The sequence below is a fragment of the Notamacropus eugenii genome, chromosome 1 (assembly GCF_028372415.1).
Source record: "Notamacropus eugenii isolate mMacEug1 chromosome 1, mMacEug1.pri_v2, whole genome shotgun sequence".
Lineage (NCBI taxonomy): Eukaryota > Metazoa > Chordata > Mammalia > Diprotodontia > Macropodidae > Notamacropus > Notamacropus eugenii.
Window position 1 is genome coordinate 508,394,838 of NC_092872.1, and position 16,599 is coordinate 508,411,436.

Here is a 16,599-nt window from a genome sequence, read left to right on the forward strand (position 1 = left end):
ACAGTAGTCCCTCTATAGCTTAATAGATGATCTTTAAGACTCACTTTAGCAAAAAAAAAAAAAAAAAATCCATTATCTCACAGCCCACCTGGTGACAGATCTCTCAGGATTTAGTCAGACTAATCCTGAAATATCAGACCCATCACTGGATCCATTCTCATAGCCTTTATAGTCTGGAAGAACCTGACTGACATAGCTGTGTTGACATAGCCTTGGAGAACTCAGTGTCCCTTCCGTATCACAGTGAAGCATCAGAGTAGGCCTCTGTGTAGGCACAAACACAGAGAACTGTAATAAGCAATATTTGCATGATAAGTAGATTAGGGAGGTTTAGGACAAAGTGCTTTGTGAGGTCCAAGGATGAAAATACATGCTCCATAAATATCAGAAGAGAAGATAAATGAATGGTGTTCTAAAAGGTATGTTCAAAAGGAGGCTGACCAAAGTTAACTCCTGGTTAGCAAGGTTAAAGAATGTTTTGGCACTGAAAATGTCTCCCCATGAAGGTCATCGTTGTTGTTCAGTTTTTTTGGTCATCTCTGAGTCTTTGTGACCCCGTGTGGGGTTTTCTTGGCAAAGATACTTCAGTTGTTTGCCATTTCCTTTTCCAGATCATTTTACAGATGAGTAATTGAGGCAAACAGGGTTAAGCGACTTGCCTAGAGTCACACAGTTAATAAGTATCTGAGACCAGTTTGAACTCAAGTCTTGCTGACTTCAGGTCTAGCATGCTATCCGCTGCACCACCTTGTTCCCATAAAAGATGTAAATCATGCTAATTGATACCATATTTTAGGATGACTAGTCCTTTATGCCTGAGATACGCCCTTAGTTAGATTTGAAGTTCTGTTCCTCAAGGGCAGCAACTGTTTCATTTTGGTATTTTTCTATTCACAGGCTTCACACAATGCCCAGAACGAGAGTAGGCACTTAGTAAATGCTCGTTGTTTGATTAATTTGGCTTTTAAAAGGGAGTCCAAAGGTGGAGAGATATGGAGAAAACTAGAACTGACAGAAATGCTAAAGGGAAAGAAGCTACACAGAAGCAGGCTCATTTCCCTGGAGAAATCTTGCAAAGTGGAATACAAGATAGTGGGATAAAGCAGGTACTTACCCAACCTCTCTCAAGTTCCCCTCCAAACAACTTTAAAATAATGCCTCAAAACAAATTCTGGAGCAGCAACATCAATAAAAGGACTAGGTGAAGAAATATTCTAGCCCAAGACAACTTAGAAGGTCAGCAAGAAAGGTCTGTCTCAATGAATTAAGAGGGCAGCACAGGTCAGTGCACCCCCATGCCCAGCAAGTCAGCAAGGAGGCCCTGGGGCCCTAAATAAGTCAGCCAAATAAGTGGGCCTTGGAGGCAATTGAATCTTCAGTCGTGATTTCCAGAGCTCTCAGCCCACAGATGGTAAGTGGGCTGGATAACTGGTCAGAAGGAGATTGCAGGGGACCTTGTGATGGCACTGGGTGCAGGACTCATTGCCCATATGCAGATCCAGGTCCCAGTTTCAGGACAAGAAGGAACATTAGTACACTAGACCTCTCAGCCATGGGGGAGCAGTGACCTTGGTCACAGTTCTAGGGAAGAAAAAAGTTGCTCATAGACCAGAGTACAGGCAAGAAGAGCAGTGACCACACTTATTCTTATATCATATCATCTTGGAAGAACTGAAAACTTTTTAAAAAATTTCTTCAAAAAAATATTTACTTCAAAGATATAACAAAAACAAAAACTCCCACAAATGTACAGTCATTTTCCTCATTCCTTCAGGGGCATACTCTCTCCTAATGCCACCTTCGTCTCTGAGGGAGAGTAGGCCCTCCCTACATAGAATTGAGGCCACCAAGTTTGCATCCAAAAGTGAGCATTGCTGCTGGATGAATTTTTCTTTCTGTCTTTTATGGCATGGATTCAGATGTTTGCCATTGCTCCTTGGGGCATTGCCGCTGGGCTAGCTGAAAAATCCAACCTGGAATGTTGGGACACAAACAGCCAGTGGACAATGTGGGGCTAACATTATTGGAAGAGCTGAAAACTCACAGGACCCCAGAACTACCTCTGAAAAAAAAGAACAAAAATCCTAAGCTTCAGACAGTGTCCACTGAACACCAGGAGCAGAACCCAACTTTAACATAAAGTTAAAAATCAAGAAATAGGCTAGAAAAATGCATAAACAATAAAAAAGGAACCTAGCTATAGAAAGATACTCTTGTGACAGGGAAGATCAAAAAACAAACTCAGATGAGGATAGCAATGTCAAAATGGTTACATGCAAAGCTTCAAAGAAAAAGTGAGTTGGTTGCAGGCCCAAAATGATTTACTGGGAGAGATCAAAAATGGTATTTTAAATCAAAGAAAAGGTAGAGGAAAATTGGAAAAAGAAATGAGAGTGATGAAAGAGAATCATGAAAAAGCAGTCATCATCTTGGTAAAGGAAGCACCCAAAATGGAAAAAGATGTACAAAAATTGATTGAAGAAAACAACTCCTTAAAAAGTAGAATTGCCCAAATGGAAAAGTATGTACAAAAATCTCAGTGAAGAAAAACTATAATTGGACAAGTGCAAGTTAATGACTTTCATCAAGAAACAATAAAACAAAACCAAAAGACTGAAAAAAATAGAAGAAAATATGCAATCTCATTGGAAAAACAACTGACCCAGAAAATGGATCAAGGACAGATAACTTAAGAATTATTAGACTACCTGAAAGTGGCGATGAAAATAATTAGCTAGACATCATATTACAAGAAATTATTAAGGAAAATTGGACCTGATATCCTAGAACCAGAGGGTAAAATAGAAATGGAAAGAATCCATCAATCACCTCCTAAAAGAGATCCCAGAATCAAAACTCCCAGGAACATTATAGCCAAATTCTAGAGTTCTCAGATTAAGGAGAAAATACTGCAAGCAGTCAGAAAGAAAGGATTCAAATATCAGGGAACCACAGTCAGAAGAATACAAGATTTACAGAATCCACATTAAAGGATCAGAGGACTAGGAATATAGTATTCCAGAGGGCAAAAAAGCTAAGAATACAACCAAGAATTACCTACCCAATAAAACTGAGTATAATCCTTCAGGGTAAAAATGGATATTTAAGGAAATAGAGGACTTTCAAGAATTCCTGATGAAAAGAACAGACCTGAATAGAAAGTTTCATTTTCAAATACAAGACTCAAGAGAAGCAAAAAAAAAGTAAACATGAAAAAAAATCATCATAAGGGATTTAATGGAGAAAACTGTTTACATTACTGTGTGGGAAAATGATATGTGTGACTCCTAGGAACCTTAACATTATTAGAGCCACTAGAAAGAGTCTATACAGAAAGCACAAGTGTGAATTGGTTAGTACGGAATGATGTCCAAAACAAACAAATCAAGCGGTGAGAAAGAGGGAGGCACTGGGAGAAGGGAGAGGTAGAATAGGGCAAATTATCTCACATAAAAGAAATAGAATGGGCTTTTACAGCAGAGGGGAAACTGGGGGATAGAGTGACAGACAATGCTTGAACCTTACTCTCATCAGAATTGACTGAAAGAGGGAATAATATCCACACTCAGATGGGTAAAGAAATACAACTTACCCTACAGAGAAGTAGGAGGGGAGGGGGGATAAGAAAGGGGCAGTGCTGATAGAAGGAAGGCACTGGATTGGGGGAGGCAGTGGTCAGAAGCAAAACACTTTTGAGGGTGGAGAGAAGAAAGGAGGGAGGGAGAAAGGGAGGGAGGGAGGGGGGAGAGAGAGAGAGAGAAGGATAAACAGGAGGAAAGTAGTTTGGAGGGAAATACAGAATAATCATGACTGTGAATGTGAATGGGATGAACTCACCCATAAAACAGAAGCAGATAGGAGAGTGGATTAAAAACAATAATCCTGCTATATGTTGTTTACAAGAAACACACCTGAAGCAGAGAGATACACACAGAATAAAAGTAAAGGACTGGAAAAGAACCTATTATGCTTCAACTAAAATTAAAAAAACAGATCATGATCTCAGACAAAGCAAAAGTAGAAATAGATTTAATTAAAAGAGATCATTGAGGAAACTAAGTGTTGCTAAAAGTACCATGGACAGTGAAGTAATATCAGGGCTAAACACAGATGCACCAAATGGTGTGGCATCCACATTCTTAAGGAAAAAATTAAATGAGCTACAAGAGAAAATAGATAGGAAAAGAGGAAGCACACAGAGAGGACAGGACATGAAGGCTGCCACGCCCTAACCTGAAGGAATAAGAGTCAACATCAGGAGATCAGCAGAAGCAAAAACATGGAGGAGTGCCTGAATAAACAGAGGAATTCCATGATCAAATCTCCTAAAGAGAAAAAAAAATGCCAATTTCCTTGAGCAAGTGGAAGAGTTCAGAGATAAAGGAGAAGCTGAAGTTATAGAATGACAAGGGATAGAGTGATGATTTGGAGGAGCAAACATGGATCTTGTCCTTTTCTGTATTGTGAGTTATATGTACTATGCAGGTTCTGGGAGGGGTGATCATCTCTCTAGCAATCCCAACTTGCTTCCCCTCTTTGGGGTCCCTAACCAGGGTAGTACTATACATCTGGAAGAAAATACAGATCTCTGGGAAGATAGATTTCCCCAGAAGAAAAGGCTGCTTTACTACTCAGCATCTCGGAGGGCTTTTCTCTTTTTAGAAGTGAGTGTGGCGAAATCTTCAACCCAGATAGAATTCTAAGTCTACAGGTGAGTGTTTAGGTCCCTAGGAAAAACAGATTCAGCAGAGAGAAAGAGGAGTTGACTCTTTAAGTGCTTTCTCCTGGCAATGAGGTTCACAACCCTAGGAGAGCACTACAAGTCTGGAAGATTTTAGAAGTTCCAGGGAAGCGTGGAGGCCCCAAAGAGAGAGAGCCAGTCTCTTGTAGATTTATAGTCTTGGGTGTGAGTCCTTTGTAGTCTGTGTTTTTTTTATTGCTTTTGTTTTATTTCTGTTGAGTTAAACAAAATCTGTTCTACAGCCCATGGATTGTTAGCTCAAGTACTTGCCTGGGAGCTGAAGAGTATGAGTCCAAAAGAAATTTCATAGAGAAGTCTTTAAGATTCACCCTGGTTCTTATAGACTCAGAGCTGAAGTTCTAGACCACAAGTTACAGATGAAATGCTAAAATTTTAATAGAAAATCCATAAAGATCATCTTTTCAGAAACAATCTTCTTCCAGTCATGCAGTCCCAGGAATAAGGTCAAATGAGTGTTTTTGTATGCAGTGTAATTCATGCAGGTGTACAAAGGTCAAATAGAGAAGGCCATTTTAGTTGTAGGTTAGATGAATGTTTGAGGTCTACACTCTGTTGAGCTCATATATTTCAACATGTGTTTTCTCACTTTTTATTCAAACCTCTTAGTATACCCTACCTTTTCCTGTTGCATCAGGTTGTGGGTTGGCAAGTTCTTTGTTCCTTCCATCAAACCTCATTAGTTCCATTTAGGGATGGATTGATGGAAAAGGATAGTGTCTGGGGAATATAGTCTGGTGGGACATCTTTTCCAGGGCAAGAATTTCCCCGTGGCTCCTCTCCTTATCTTCCCATCCAAAGTAGCAGAGGGGATTACTCTCAGAGAACAGTACAGGTTTATTGATGGTAGGCTAAGCTGTCTGGCTAGAAAGCTGACATTGCAAAAATATAGGCTGGAGGTACTTCCTTCCCCAAGGGCAAAAAAGGGGAAAGGTGAAGATTAAGTTCACAAGCAGCATGTTCAGTCTTGTGTCTATCTGGTCATCATCTGAGCCAGGTGGATTTTATGCCACCACCCCCTGTGCCTATGTTAGAGACATATAGGGAAACTAAGCCTCTGGCAAGAACCGGACTACTCACCATCCTCCAAAGGAGTGTGATAGGAGGAGTTAGAGGCTTGTACAAATCCCAGCTCCCCCACTTAAAACTGGTTGAGTAAATCTATAGAAATCACTACATTTGGAATCAGAGCACCTGGGTTTAAATCCCTCTTTGACACTTGACCTTGTGTGTGACCTGGGACAAGTCACTTAACAAGTCACTGATCCTCAGTTTCCTATCTGTAAATGAAGGCTTGGACTAAATAATATCTCTGCTCCTTTCCAATGCTAAATCTCTGATTTGCTCTAGGTCTAAACTTCCTCATCTATAAAATTAGGAGGTTGAATTATTTTGTTGTTTATTTTCAGTCACATCCTACCTTTTATGACCCCTTTTGGGGTTTTCTTGGTGAAGACACTGGAGTGATTTGACATTTCATTCTCCTGATCATTTTATAGATGAGGAAACTGAGGCAAGCAGGGTGAAATGACTTGCCTAAGGTCAGATAATTACTAAGTGTCTGAGACCAGGAACTCAGGTCTTCCATGACTTCAAGCCCAGCACTCTATCTCCTGAGCCACCACCTGAGCTGCCTTTGAGGTCCCTTTCAGATAAAAATCTCTCTTCCTATGAATCTGAGACTGCTGCAGCCCCCACAGTTCCCCAGCTCTATGCTTTGGCTTGTTATCCCTAGACCAGGAATGCCATCTCCCTCCTACCTTCTCTGTGGAGTTTGCTCCCCTTTGGAAGCTCAGGTCCTCCAGGAAGCCTCCCTAGATCTTTCTGAATTGTACATAAAGCAATTTTTCTTTCCCTAGTCTACTTATGGGTCCTAGGATGATATATTTAGGGCTGGAAAATACCTTAAAAAGCCATCTAGTTCAACACCCTCATTTTATAGATGAGGAAACAGAGGCTTGAGAAGTTAAGTGATTTGTCCAAGCTGACCATTAGTGGGTAGCATAGTGAGGATTTGAATCTAGGTGCTTACATAGTAATAACTGCTAATAACAACAGTTAGCATTTTAAAGTTTGCAAAGTACTTTACATGTTATCTCACTTGGTCATCACAACAACCTTATGAGCAGGTGCTACTACTATCCCCATTTTACAGATGAGGAAACTGAGGCCAAAAAAAGATTTAGTGACTTACCCAGGATCACATAGTCAATATTCATCTGAAGACAAATATGAACTCAAGTCTTCTTTATCCTAAGAACAGCACTGTATCCACTGCACCACCTAACTGACTTTATTTTACTATTTATCAATATCTCTCGGATAAAATTCAAAATCCTCTGGCTTTTAAAGCTTTTCATAACCTGAGCCTTTCCTACCATTTCAGTATTCTTATACCTTATTTTCTTCTACTCACTCTGATCCTGGACACAGGTCTCCTTGCTTTTACTTTAAAAAGATACTCAATTTCCCTACTCACTGCATTTCCACTGATTGTCTGCCATTCCTGGAATTCTCTCCCTCATCTTCTCTGCTTCCTGACTTCCCATGCTTTCTTCAAGTCTCAGCTAATATCCCACCTTCTACCCAAAGCGTTTCCCAATCCCCCTTAAAGTGCCTCTTCCCTCTGAAATTTATTCTATATATATCTTATATATTCTGTGTTCATATGTACATATATCCCTCATTTACATATATCCCATAAATCCCTCATTTGTCCTGTATACATCTTATATATCCTGTGTGTGAATATATACATATATTTATATATATATGCACATGTATATAATCCCTCCTATTTATCCTGTATATATCTTATATATCCTTGTATATCCTGTGTGCATATATATATATAAACATATGCATGTGTACATATACATATATATAAAATCTCTTATCTGTCCTGTATACATCTTATATATCCTGTGTGTATATATACACATATATTTATGTATATATGTACATGTATATAATCCCTCCTATTTATCCTGTATATATCTTATATATCCTGTATGTATATGTACATACATGTATATGTGCATACATACACACATATAAAATCCCTCATTTGTCCTTATGTATCTTGTATATCCTGTGTATATATATATATATATGTACATGTGTATTTATATATATACATACATATAATCCCTCCTATTTATCTTGTATATATCTTGTTTGTATTGTATATATCTTGTTCAAAACTTAATAAATGAATGTTGACTTGATTTGTGTTATATCCCCTCAACTTCCACAACAGTAGGTATGTCTTATCCAAGTTGTATATATTCCTTAATGCCTGGCACATTGTTCTCAATGTAATAGATGCTTAATAAATGTTTATTTAATTAAACTAAAGTTAGTTAGGGAAGGCCACTCAAACCAATCTTGAAGAAAGTGAGACACATGGATTGATGGATAGAAGAGGAGCCTTCTAGATGAGTGAAGGAATATGGGCAAAAAACCTTGATTAGGGATCTCTGGTGTCATCTGATTTGCCTCCTTCATTTTGCATGTGAGGGGCATTTTAACCCCCACATGTCTTAGCAGAATAGAGCAGGTGATGATGTTACTCCAGTGTGAACTCAAGGCAAAGAGTTGGGGATGATCACTTGGTGCCCAGGAAAAGCTAGGCAGATGTCTTTTGGAGACAAAAGAAAGGAACGTTCAAGACAAAACTGAAAGGGATGGATCTGGCCAGAGCTGAGTTGACATATTCCAAAAAAGATGGAAAGGAGGGAAGAAATAGCCAGGGACCCTGACCGTCCCTCATCTGTCTTGTCTCCTCTGAGTTGGAGCAGAATAGCTGCTGGTTGTGTCATGCTCCATGTTCTAGACCACCCTTTGAGGCTTCCTGCCTTTCAGGATGGAAGGAATGACTGTGCAATCTTGAGGTCTCCATGTTCCAGGGGGGAGAGATAAACTGGAGGGCCCAAGGCTTCAAGATAGAATACTTTCAGCAAGTGGGCAAAGAAACCTATCATATTTTTTATTGTTTCTAGGATTGCATCATGAGGATTCAGCAGCACTGGACAGGGATGTACTAGACCAAGAGTGGGGAACCTGAGGTCTCAAGGCCACATGTGGCTTTCTAGATCCTCGAGTGAGGCCTTTTGACTGTGTCCAAGTTTTACAGAACAAATCCTTTTATAAAGGGAATTAATTGGTTCTGTAAAGTTTGGATTCAAAGGATCACACTTGAGGACCTAGAGGGCCACAAGTGGCCTCATGGTGGCAGGTTTCCCATACCGGATTAGACTTATAGCCTTTCAATCTGGAAAGTTAGGAAGACAGTTGCTTTTTTTTTTTTGAAGGATATGGAATGAAGTGGTAAACGTTTGTTGTTTATTATTTTCCTATTTTTAATTTTCTTTTTTTCATTTTCTTCTTATTAATCTTGCTATTTCTATTTTGAGTAAATGTTATTTTGTATGACTACAACATCACGTGCTTCCATTCTGACAGGTCCTTTGGGAGAATCAGTGGAAAATGTCACCTCATGAAGAAGAGATTGTGAGCTCATACAAGTTTAAATACCTATAGGGGGCATTCAGGGCTGTTACAACTGAGATGGAGAAAGGAAGTGACTCACTTGGGTTCCCACCGTTGCAGAGCTGAGGTTTGAGCCCACCCAGGTGTCCTGGCACTAATATGAGAATTAAGGAAATCAGCTTGACTTGGAAGGTAGATACCAAGAGTTTAGAACATTGCATCAATCAGCCTATCCTCATGCCTTATGTCCCTCTAAAGAAAACACAAATGTGTTCAGTGTTTTCAGGAAGCAAGGCCATCGCCCATCTGATATTTTGTAGTACGGTCTGATTTCAACAAGGAAATTGCTAAAGTCAGACTTGTAGGGTGTCAAAAAAAAAAGCTCCCCAGGCATTTTAAGTGCTAACTTGTGGATTTCTATCACCAAATACCCTGGTTGGCCTTGATCTGTTCTGCTATTTCTTTCAGCAAGAGCAGCCCCAGCTCATCTGCGTGGATTTTCACATCCCTGTGCCTCCTGTGGGGTCAGGTGGGGTTCCTTCCTTCCCACAGGTTGTAACAGCCTAGACTTGACAATCCCTCTTAGGTCATCTGCCCACAGGCAAGTGACTAAAGAGCCACAGAAGAAGGTGGCCACTTCCTCTTGGGCAAGAGGAGCAGAAGTGGGACTGATATTCTTGGAAGAGTGAAGGAGCCCCCCTGCAGTTCATCTGAAGTCTTAGGCAAGGACCATGAAACGGAGAAGTATGTCAGAGGACAAGCCCAGGGCAGAGTCTGAGCCCCAGCAACTGCTCACATTTCCATTGGGAAACCAGCCTCTAAGACATGTTGGGCAAACATTTCTATTTTTGAGTTTCACTAACATGTTTTCCTCCCCCCCTGCCAAATTTACTGGGTAGGAGGTTGGATTAGATGACCTCTAATGCCTCTGCCAACTCAGAGATCCTATGTTTACAATTTGTATCCCCAATCAAAGAATCATAGAATTCATAGGGGAAAGAACCTCAGAGGTCAATTCAATTCTTAAAAAAAAAAAAAAATCAATAAGCATTTATTAAGTGCCTACTATGTGCCAGGGGGTACAAAAAGAGGCACAAGACAATCCTTGCCCTTAATCTAATGGAGGAGAGAGACAACACACAAACAACTGTTAACAAAATGGTCAGTTCAAACCACATCTGAGCAAAAATCCCCTCTGCGACATCCCTGACCAGGACTTAGCCAGACTCTGTTGGAAGATTTATCCCCAGATATTAGTCACACCAGCTTCTGTTGTTAGCGAATTACAAACTAGACAGTAAATTTCAGCTCCCCCTGAGCCAGCAGCCATGATGCTCATGAGCCACCTGCTTAAATTGGGAATTTAATTAGCTGTCAGAAACAATGGGAAAGATTAATTGTCTGTTCACCAAAGCAAAACCTTTTTTATTAGGCATAATAATAGCTAACATTTACATATCACTTTAAGGTTTGACATCATCACTTTACATACATCAACTCATTTGATCTTCACCAGAACAATTGCCTTGGGAAGTAGTTACTATTATTATCCCCTTTTTAACAGCTGAAGAAACTGAGACTAGGAGACTTTGGGCCCAAGATCACACAGCCAGTAAGTGTCTGAGGCAGAATTTGCACCCAGAACTGCCTGACTGAGTCTAGCACTCTATCCACTAGGCCATCTAGCTGCCTATGCAACTTCATACATCAGCTGTCAAGCAAACAGTGCTACTGTGAGATGAAACACAGGGTATTGACTATGGGTCAGGAAGACTTGGCTTTGATTCCTGACTTTGACACTTAACTAGTAAGTCACTTAACTTCCCACTCTACCTCACTTAAATCCAATTCACTAGCAAGTCAAGACGTCACCCTCCCAAAGTTATTGGTCCTCTTTGAGAACTGAGCACCACACAACAGAAACAAGTAAAGCAGGTATAACATACCTACAGCACAGGCTGTTGTGAAGAAGGAAGGGAGCATTCATTAAGAACCTACTATGTGCCAGGTACTATCTCATGTTGATTCTCATAATAACACGGGGAGACAGGGGCTTGTATTGGGATAAATTTTAAAGATGAGAAAACTGAAGTAAATGAAGAAAACGAAGTAAAAGTTTGCTTTTTTTTTGCAAAAAAAATTTGCTCAGGGTCCCATAGCCAGTAAGTATGTGAGACTGGATTTGAATTCAGTCATTCCTGACTCTGGAGCCCAATACTCTTTCTACTGATCCACCTAGCTGGGAGTCACAAATGGAATCATCTATATTTAAGTGCTGGATAAGTATTTGGGAGCATGTTAGCTATTATTCTGTTGAAAATTCTGTTACTTATATCTCTCATCTTATTAGACCTATAACTTCACATGGTATATGCAGCACTTCTTGAACTGTGGATCACAATTCCATATGAGTTCATGAAAAATTTGGCAACAGTAAAAGATTTCTGAACGTCCAGTGGACAAAAATTAATTAAAAATTGAACGTATAATGAATCCAAAGTGTTTCTGGCAGCACTTGACCATGTTACATTGTACAATTCCACTGCAGCCTTGGTTCTGAACACAAAACATGCACACTTTGCACTGCCCACATCCTCAGGTCATGTACCACTAATGAATGCTGTGGAAAGAAGTGTACTATCAGAGCTCCCGGAGAGGAAATCCTTCTACGCATATACATCAGCTGTCCCTTAGTCTTGCAAAGTTGGTCTGGGGCACTGAGAAATTAAGCATTTTGCCAGGGATCACACAGCCAATTTCTATTAGAGAAAACTGAACTAAAGTCTTCTTATTTGTAAGGCCAACTCTCCTTCTCCTAAGAAAGGCCACCTCTCACAGAAGAAGATACTTTCAGTAGCCTATTTTGCCCAACATTTGACACATTAAGTTGTACACCTAACTTTTATAAGGCTCTAATTTGTGGACAGTTCATATTTTTCCATTTTTCTTAACATATTTATGTGAAAATATTAACTGTCAAGTATGCCTTGTTTGCAGTGTTTTATTAAGATAAGGGGAACAGGCCAAATGCTGATAACCTTAAATATTAAAGTTGGAAGGACTCTTAGAACACAGAATGTTAAAACTGTAAGGGCCCTTTGAGTACATCTAGTCCAACTTCCTTGTTTTATAGAAGAGGAAACTGAGGTGAAAAGAGAGAAAGTAGCTTGCCTAAGTTCACACAGCTACCAGAGTCAGATCAGGTCTCCTGATTCTCAGTCCAAGGCCCTCTGGTGAAGCTAGATGTGCTCTGTTCTCCAACCAACTTTAAGAACTCCATTCTGCTTTCTGTGGTAAAATGCAGCCTCTCAGTTCAGAAGGGGACATAGCTATGAAAGATCTATTTGGGATGTTCATAGACCAAAATGGACATCCAATTGCTCTTACTTAAATTGATATAAAGATAACATGTAAGTTAAGATGGTGGATCAGGTGAAAATACTAGACTTTTCTTTCTAGACAAAGCAGTCCAAGAACTAAGGAGAGTTGTGAGAGTTGAGGACTTTACTAAACTTTAAACACAGGAAAATCAGAGACTATCAAATCTAGCAAGGATGTTACAGATAATCTAGTCCCATGGCAAACGTGCAGATAGATCAAGTTAACAAATCTTGACTATGCTTAATTGTTGTAAGGATCATGTCTTTCCCTATTTGGGGGCAAGAAGAGAGTCTGGGAGAAGGGGAGAGGAAAAGAGAGCTAGTAAGAGTGACACAAAAAAAGAGGAAGAAAAGAAAGGGGATCACTAAAGCATCATTTAAGAGAGCAGAAGGAAGTTCAGAGAGAAACAGACAACTTTGAAAGTAATATGTTGAAATCATTATAGACTTTTTTTTTTAAATGGCCTGTATATAACATGGTGGCACAATGGATAAAGTGTGGGGCCAGGAGTCAGAGAGGCTCATCTTCAAATCTAGTCTCAGACACTTACTAGCTAGTCACTTCACCCTATTTGCCTCAGTTTCCTTATCTGTAAAATGAGATAGAGAAGGAAATGGCAAACTACTCCAGGTTCTTTGCCAAAAAAAACCCCAAAAGGGCTCATGAAGAGTCGGACTGGAGAGACTGAACAACAATACATAACAGAGATTCATGGTTTCACATAAAAATCTTCTTTTCCTGTTCTACTGTGTATGTGGAAATACACAATTTTTGTTTGTTAAATACATAATAAACTTTTAAATATATATACATACACACACATATGCACACAATCTATGCCCTTCATTTTACAGAGGAAGGAATTTAGTACCTACTTTGTGGCAGAGCAGTTACTTAAACTCAAGTCTCCCGTGCCTGGTTAGTGTCTTTCCACTACATCTCAAGATAATGTCAATAGTCAAAGTGAACCATCAAACATTTATTAAACATCTATTATACACTAGGCACCATATGAAATAGCTCCTTCCTCAAACGAGCTTATTTTCTCTTGAGGGAGAGGACATGTATATATGTTTAAATACATCTTGGCTCAGAGCCTCAAAAACCTTACTAAAAACTTGTCATAGAAAAGTTTTGATCTGAGACTCCCTAAAGAAGACTAATTGGAGAAAAGAATGGCAAACCACTCTAGCATCTTTGCTAAGAAAACCGGTATGGATGTACAATCCACGGGGTCATGAAGATTCAGACACGACAGAGCAACAACAAAGAAGACCAAGGTTAAAGCAAACCAAGGTTAAAGAAAAAGTTATTCTAAAAGGGATCCAAACAGACAAAACACCCTATTCTCAGGACACAGAGCTGGATAGCACACTGAAAAGAAAATGCTTCATTTGCTCTATCCCTTAATAAGCTTATCTTCCTGTGGTTAAAATCATTTTTATATCTGAGTCAAAATTTAATCAGTAATATCACTCACTTCTCCATCAACTTTCCAAACACATGTGGAAACTGAAATAAATGAATTCAATTCAATATCTGGAAGAAGAAAGAATGCTGAAGCTGAACTTGAAGTTCAGACAAGGCCTGAGTTCAAATCCCAGCTCTGCCTTTTATTATCTTTATGACCTTGACAAGTCATTCCACCTATAGAGGAAAAATATATATATATATGTAGATATATAGATATAGATAGATAGATAGATAGATAGATAGATAGATAGATAGATAGATAGATAGATAGACACATAGTCCTTATCTTTAAAATGAGGGAGTTGGTCTAGATGAGTTTCCAGGTCACTTCCAGCTCTAAATTTATGGCTGTATGTGCTACTGTGCTAGGTGTTAGGTGGGCAAAGGTGAAAAATGCTCGCTAGTTTCTGCCCTTAAGGAGTTCATAGTCTGGGTATATCATGGCTAGAAGAGTCCTTAGAGCTTAACTACTCCTACCCCTCACTTCACAGAATAGAAGACACAAGAGGACATGACTTGCCCAAGACTGGCAGTTGGTCTCAGCTGCAAAATTAGAATTCAAAACCAGATCTTTTAACTCTAAGTCTTATTCTCATTTTACTAAGCCAGGTAGATGGGATAAGATACATATACAAATTATCATAGAAGCCATCATATAGTAAGGACATAAGAAAGATCCAAAAAGATCACAGAAAACTGGAAAGAATGTTAGGGAATCATCTCATCCAATCCTCTCATTTCATAAATGAGGAAACTGAGGCCCACAGCTGGAAAGTCTTTTCCTAAGGTCTCACAAGTCGTATGTGACAAAGCTGGGGTTTGGACCTAGGTCCTCCACCTACAAATCCTGTGTTCGTTGTCACACATGACTTAAGGAGGGGGCAAAATGCTGTCATTTAAAAAAAAACAACTAAGTGCTACATAAATGGGAGCTATTATTACTATTATTATTATTATTATTTGAAAAAGCTGGTAAGTTAAGCCCTATCCAAATGGTACAGGGCATGGAAAGTCAGATCAAAAGCTTTCTATTTTATTCCATAGACAACAGGGAGCCACTGAAAAGTTTTGCACAGAGAAGTGACCTGTACATTTTGATGGTTACTTTAGCAGCTGTCTTAAGGATAGATTATTAAGGGTGAAGAACCTGAAGGCTTGAAACTGTGTGTGGCCTTCTAGGTCCTTGGGTGCTGCCTTTTGACTGAATCCAAATTTTACAGAACCAATTCTTTTATTGAGGGGATTTCTTCTGTGAAGTTTGGGCCACACTTGAGGACTAGAGGACCACATGTGGCCTCAAGTTCACATGTTCCCCACCCCTGGATTAGATACTGGGAGAAATTAAGGCAAGGAGAACAATTAGGAGACTATTGGAATGGTTTAGGTAAGAGGCAATGGGGGCCTTGAGCTAGGGTGTGAAAGCAGTGAAAATGAAGAAAAGGAGACAGATGCAAGAGATACCTTTCTATAGCACCTTATGATCTTACAAAGTGCTTTCTTTGCAACAAACCCAGAAGGGAGGGGATAGAACTGACAAGGCTTAGTAGCTGCTTTGACACAGCCATTTTATTTTATTTAAAACAAAAAATATTTTCATTTTAAAAATAAAAACACCACTCAGGTTATGACCAAGAAGAATGCTGTTTTCATTCCCGCACACACTTTGATGTTCCCTTTGTTGGGATTTAACCTCTGTCCACCACTGTTTTCAGGCTGAATGAGCAGCAAAGGCTAATCTCTGCTGGAAAACACACTGACTGGTTTTTAGTCAGATAAATGGGATTGGTGACAACTTTGCCTTAACCAGCCTCTGAAGGAGTTAATCCTGTTCTTTCAGCCAGACAGAACACTGATGACCTGAAAAAATATAAGGAATATAATTAGAAATGTTCATGGATGTTACTTTCTGAGTGTTTGACTCAAAAACATTGACTGAGCACCTACTACGTGTAAGACACTGGATGAGGCACTAGGCATACAGATATCAAAAATGCCACAGTCCCTGCCCTCAAGGAAGAGGGGAAATTGAGAAGAAATACACAGGCAAAGAAGGATATTATAGAATGAGATGAGGGCAGAGGAGCCCTCCAGACAAAATGCTCTAGGAAAGCCTGAAGAGGAAGAGAAACCTTTTGGCAGAGGGGAGGAAGGAAGGCTCCATGCTCCATGGATGAGGTAACACGAATGAGCTCACCTTGGAGGAAAAGAAAGACTTCAACAAGAAGAGAAGAGATGAGGGAGTGCTTTCCAAATGTTACAGGCTATCCCCCATAAATGCAAGGGGAGAGGAAAGGGGGAAGTGCAGGCCCTATTATTCCCAGGATCTTTCTTCAGTAGCTTGTGTGTCACTTTCTCAGTGCAGAAACGCAAACAAAACTTTACTTTCTCTTAGCTTCTGCATGTTGTTCACAAATTATCTCAGCCCCAAGTTCATAGTTAAACAATAATTTAATTATGATCATAGATTTAGAACTGGAAAGGACCTTAGAAGTCAT

General features: G+C 39.6%; 1 protein-coding gene across 3 annotated transcripts in view; it reads right to left on the minus strand.

The window, feature by feature from the left end:
- The window catches only part of RBM38 (RNA binding motif protein 38), a 161,252-nt gene that overhangs the window by 14,123 nt on the left and 130,530 nt on the right, over window positions 1–16,599 (minus strand). The window contains exon 4 of one of the 3 annotated variants that reach the window (XM_072633454.1): window positions 15,653–15,961. The exons of the other annotated variants lie outside the window; for them this stretch is intronic. Coding sequence (XP_072489555.1) covers window positions 15,904–15,961 — 58 coding nt within the window. The 3' untranslated portion in view covers window positions 15,653–15,903. Of the gene's footprint in view, window positions 1–15,652; window positions 15,962–16,599 lie in introns of those variants that run through there. 3 annotated transcript variants of the gene reach the window in all.